This window comes from Salmo trutta, chromosome 14 (genome assembly GCF_901001165.1).
Source record: "Salmo trutta chromosome 14, fSalTru1.1, whole genome shotgun sequence".
NCBI classification, from domain to species: Eukaryota; Metazoa; Chordata; class Actinopteri; order Salmoniformes; family Salmonidae; genus Salmo; species Salmo trutta.
Genome location: NC_042970.1, coordinates 78,466,358 through 78,471,148, shown reverse-complemented (window position 1 = coordinate 78,471,148; position 4,791 = coordinate 78,466,358). Strand labels below are relative to the sequence as shown.

At 41.4% G+C, this 4,791-nt stretch overlaps 1 protein-coding gene across 3 annotated transcripts; it reads left to right on the top strand.

Annotated features, from left to right (window-relative positions):
* Positions 1-887: 887 nt before the first annotated feature.
* LOC115147490 (B-cell receptor CD22-like) lies at positions 888-3,721 on the top strand. 3 transcript variants are annotated; one of them, XM_029689739.1, is made up of 8 exons: positions 888-1,384; positions 1,543-1,797; positions 1,990-2,253; positions 2,444-2,534; positions 2,716-2,755; positions 2,997-3,077; positions 3,220-3,296; positions 3,376-3,721. In XM_029689739.1, the coding sequence occupies exons 2-8, from the start codon at positions 1,557-1,559 to the stop codon at positions 3,380-3,382; spliced, it is 801 nt and encodes a 266-aa protein (XP_029545599.1). In that variant the 5' UTR covers positions 888-1,384; positions 1,543-1,556; the 3' UTR covers positions 3,383-3,721. The 3 variants fall into 3 exon arrangements, with proteins under 3 accessions (XP_029545599.1, XP_029545600.1, XP_029545598.1); XM_029689740.1 differs by having other exon boundaries at positions 889-1,384; positions 3,220-3,287; XM_029689738.1 differs by having other exon boundaries at positions 891-1,384; positions 3,220-3,312.
* Positions 3,722-4,791: the final 1,070 nt, after the last annotated feature.

Here is a 4,791-nt window from a genome sequence, read left to right as displayed (position 1 = left end):
AGTGTTACTTGCCTCAAGGAGAGCATAGAAGAAATGTAGCTTGTCTGGTAGGCTCGCGTCACTGGGCAGCTCGCAGCTGCGTTTCCCTTTGTAATCTGTGATAGTTTGTAAACCCTGCCACATCCGACAAGCATCAAAACCAGTGTATTACGATTCAATCTTAGTCCTGTATTTACACTTTGCCTGTTTGATGGTTCGTCGGAGGGCGTAGCGGGATTTCTAATAATCATCTGTAACGGCTGTCGTCGGAAGAAGACCAAGGTGCAGCGGAGTTAGTGTTCATCATTAGAATTTTAATTGAACAACGTGAACACTATTAAAAAAAACAAGAAAACTGACAGCCAAACAGTCCTGTCAGATGCAAAACACTAACAGAAACAATTACCCACAAAACCCAAAGGAAAAACATGCTCCTTATGTGTGACTCCCAATCAGCAACAACGAGCTTCAGCTGTGCCTGATTGGGAGCCACACACGGCCCAAAACAAAGAAATACAAAAACATAACCAAAATAAAGAACAAAAAACCCCTCTCTATGGCCCGGGTGTTACATCATCCAGATTTGTATCCAGCTCTTTGAAAGTGGCAGCTCTAGCCTTTAGCTCAGTGGTGACCAGTACTATATGCATGTTGCCTGTAATCCATGGCTCAGTGGTGGTAAATACACAGCTACGAAAAATATAGAAAAAAACTCTTGGTAAATAGTCTGGTTGACAAAGAGACCCCCCCCCCACATCCCTCAGCTTACCTTATGCAGCTGTTCTGTCCTGCCAATGTATAGAACAAAAACTGCTTGATTTATACAGTACTTTCCCTGTACTTGTCCATACACCACTCTGTGAAACATATGATATTACCGTTCTTCAGGTATCCCTCAATATGAACAACGTTCACTCCCTTATGCCAAGTAATCAATGAGTATTGATCATTATTCAGTAATTATGATTTTCACTAGTGTAAACTTAAACTTGTTTGTTTTCTACTTTACAAACATCATCAGTGTATACTGGTATATATTGTAATTACATTTTTATATTGTATTTTTGTCTTTCAGGTCAGAAGTGTTGGAGTGTGACTTACACCCATCAGAGTATCTGTGCCTTGAAGGGGTCAACAGTGGACATATCCTGCTCTTATACATATCCCAGTTATCATGAGATCAAAACAGCTTTCTGGTTTACTAAATGGGAGTCTGGTATTGGTCCTAACGATCTGAGCTCAGTGCCAGGGTATGAGGGTCATATAGAGTACCTTGGGGATAAGAAGAGTGACTGTACCCTGAGAATCACAGACCTGAGACTGAGTGACTCTGCTGGGTACAGGTTCAGATTCATAACATCTGGAGGAAAGTTCTCTGGCTCACCTGTCTCCCTGACTGTCACAGGTAATATGTCACTCATCTCACATTATTACTGTAATTACCTTATTAAGGGCAGTCATACAGACACAGTAGTGGTTTGTGATGGAAAAATACAAATCTAGTATTTCACATAAGAGGACATACATAGAAGGAGAATAATGATTTGTTTCATTTTACTCTAGATGTTGTGTTGGAGATGGATCCTACATCTGTGTCAGAGAGGGAGAATGTCACACTGACATGTAGAACCAAATGTACACTGGACCCCATCACAGCCTACAGTTGGTATAAGAATGGACAGCCTATACCAAACAGCAACACCTCCTCTCCTGTCTATATCCTATTCTCAGTCAGCAGTGAGGATACAGGCAGATACTCCTGTGTTGTAGAAGGCCATGAGGATCTCCCCTCTGCTGAAGAGACTCTCACTGTCAGATGTAAGTACATGAGGTTTAAATCATTAGCTTGCTATATTAACATTGTAGTGACAGATTTAGCTCCACATGATACTTTAATAGATCATCTTCAATAAGAGGATGGATCTAAAAGTCATTGTGTGGAAAGTTTGTAATATTTATAACTGATCTAATTTGTAGTCTTTTTTTTAAATCCACTGTCTTTTACATCAGATGGACCAAGGAACACCTCAGTGTCAGTCAGTCCCTCTGGTGAAATAGTGGAGGGCAGTTCAGTGACTCTGACCTGCAGCAGTGATGCCAACCCACCTGTGGATAAATACACCTGGTACTTTCAAAATAAGACTTTTCTAAATGGATTTGGACAGATGTACAACATAAGTAAGTTCAAGTCTAAGGACAATGGACATTACCACTGTGAGGCCTGGAATGGAAGAGGATCTAGGAACTCTACAGCTCTGATGATCATTTTACCAGGTGAACTTTCATCTTCAATATTTCAATACAAAATGACATTTCAATCTAATATTAATAATTACACTTTGGCTTATCATACTTTGTTTTATAGTTATATATACGTTGAGATTAGATCAGTTAACAGATGTAGACTACATTTATGTTCAATTGATTAAATTACAGTACTCGTATCATCCATATTTTATTATAGAGAAACAGACCTCAATTCTGACTGCAGCTGTAGGAATCATAGTGGTTGTTCTGGTTCTCATCCTCTGTCTCTCTGGACTCATGTGGTTCAGGTGAGTGAAGAAGGGAAAATTGATATTTGTATTATTCTTTCACCTTATCACTCTGATTTGTTATTAACTTCATTCATTTATTTATTGGCCCAAAGCCCTTAACTACTAAACTATATTAGAAACATATCAACTTCCACTAGAGGTCAGTAGAGAGCAGAACTCACTCTTTCCCTCTTTACAGGAGATCCACAGGAGGAAGTGATGCCACAGCAGACACACAGGTGATTATATCAGTTACACCAGGACCCCACCCCCAAACAACTCATCAGGCTTTGATTATATGAATCAGCTGTGTAGTGTTCGGGCAAAAAACAAAATGTGCAGCTCTGAGCTCAAAGTGTGCAGGGCCCAGCTCTGAGTTTGGAAAACCATCACGTCACGACAGTCTCTTTCATACTATTTTAATTGTTACCCCTCTCTCTCTCTTTCTCTCTCTCTCTCTCTCTCTCTCTCTCTCCACAGAGTGTCCATCCTGACTGTAACAGTGACATGTACACAGGTCTGAACATGAGGACCATGTCCCCTGACTACGACACTCTGGCAGTAAGTCTCTTATAATTAATTTTGATTGTTTGTTTTATACAGTACTTGAATGTGTATAGAGAAAATGATAGAAAGACTAGTGTCTCAATGAACTCATGCATTTCCTCTCTCCAACTCCATCTTTCTCTCTCTCTGTCCACAGAATGTCCATCCTGACCCTAACAGTGACCCCAACAGTGACATGTACACACCTCTGAACATGAAGACCAGGTCACCAGAGTATGACACCCTGGCAGTAAGTGTGTGTGTGTCCATAAACATTTTAGAGGGAGTGCTAATTCAGTATGTCTTCTTTCAGAATGTGAGGGGAATCTCCCTCTGAAGAGAAGCACCACAGAACCTGGACTGAAGAGAAGCACCACAGATCCTGGCCTGAAGAGAAGCACCACAGATCCTGGACTGAAGAGAAGCACCACAGATCCTGGACTGAAGAGAAGCACCACAGATCCTAGCCTGAAGACAAACACCACAGAACCTGGCCTGAAGAGAAGCACCACATATCCTGGCCTGAAGAGAAGCACCACATATCCTGGCCTGAAGAGAAGCACCACAGATCCTGGCCTGAAGAAAAGCACCACAGATCCTGGACTGAAGAGAAAGAAGCACCACAGATCCTGGACTGAAGAGAAAGAAGCACCACAGATCCTAGCCTGAAGACAAACACCACAGAACCTGGCCTGAAGAGAAGCACCACATATCCTGGCCTGAAGAGAAGCACCACATATCCTGGCCTGAAGAGAAGCACCACAGATCCTGGCCTGAAGAAAAGCACCACAGATCCTGGACTGAAGAGAAAGAAGCACCACAGATCCTGGACTGAAGAGAAGCACCACAGATCCTGGACTGAAGAGAAGCACCACAGATCCTGGACTGAAGAGAAGCACCACAGATCCTGGACTGAAGAGAAGCACCACAGAAGCTGGACTGAAGAGAAGCACCACAGAAGCTGGACTGAAGAGAAGCATCACAGAAGCTGGACTGAAGTGAAGCACCACAGAACCTGGACTGAAGAGAAGCACCACAGAACCTGGACTGAAGAGAAGCACCACAGAAGCTGGACTGAAGAGCTAAGGTTCCAATCCAAAGCCAGGCCTCACACCTCTATTCTCTTGCTATCATATCTAGATGGTTTTCCAGACCATGATCTTTAACTTTTGAGTAAATGCTGGAATATACATTTTATTTTTTTATTATGATAATTATGTATATTGATGATAAATGGGATGGGTTACGCTTCTGCTTTTTTTCAATGGGATTTTTCAAATTCCATATTTTTTCTTGTGTACTAATCTGTTTATCTATAGTTGAAGTTTATATTTCTGATCTTTTTCAATGGAATTTTGCCATTTAGGGATTTATAACATCAATAGTCCTACTTTCCTCAGCAACTAATATGGATAATATTGATAAAAGCTTTTTAATATTTTTAGCTTTTGGGTCAAGTTTCTCCTGATGTCTTTAATGATTTACTTTGTATTGCTGTCATATATTCCACATTTTATATTTGGGGCGGCAGATAGCCTATATTGGGGAGGCAGGTAGCCTATATTGGGGTGGCAGGTAGCCTATATTGGGGTGGCAGATCGCCTAGTGCAGGGGTGTCAAACTCAAATACCCAGTGGGCCAAAATGTAAAACCTGAACAAAGTCGCGGGCCAACATTGAACAAATAAACCTTTTAATATGGACCCAAACAAGTTGTGCTTTAACATTGA

Excerpts from the sequence above, each read along its gene's own strand:
- LOC115147490 (XM_029689738.1), top strand. The coding sequence starts at position 1,557 with ATGGATCCTACATCTGTGTCAGAGAGGGAGAATGTCACACTGACATGT. Across the intron at positions 2,535-2,715 it reads TCTGGACTCATGTGGTTCAG|GAGATCCACAGGAGGAAGTG; the intron begins GTGAGTGAAGAA and ends CCCTCTTTACAG. Across the intron at positions 2,756-2,996 it reads ATGCCACAGCAGACACACAG|AGTGTCCATCCTGACTGTAA; the intron begins GTGATTATATCA and ends CTCTCTCCACAG.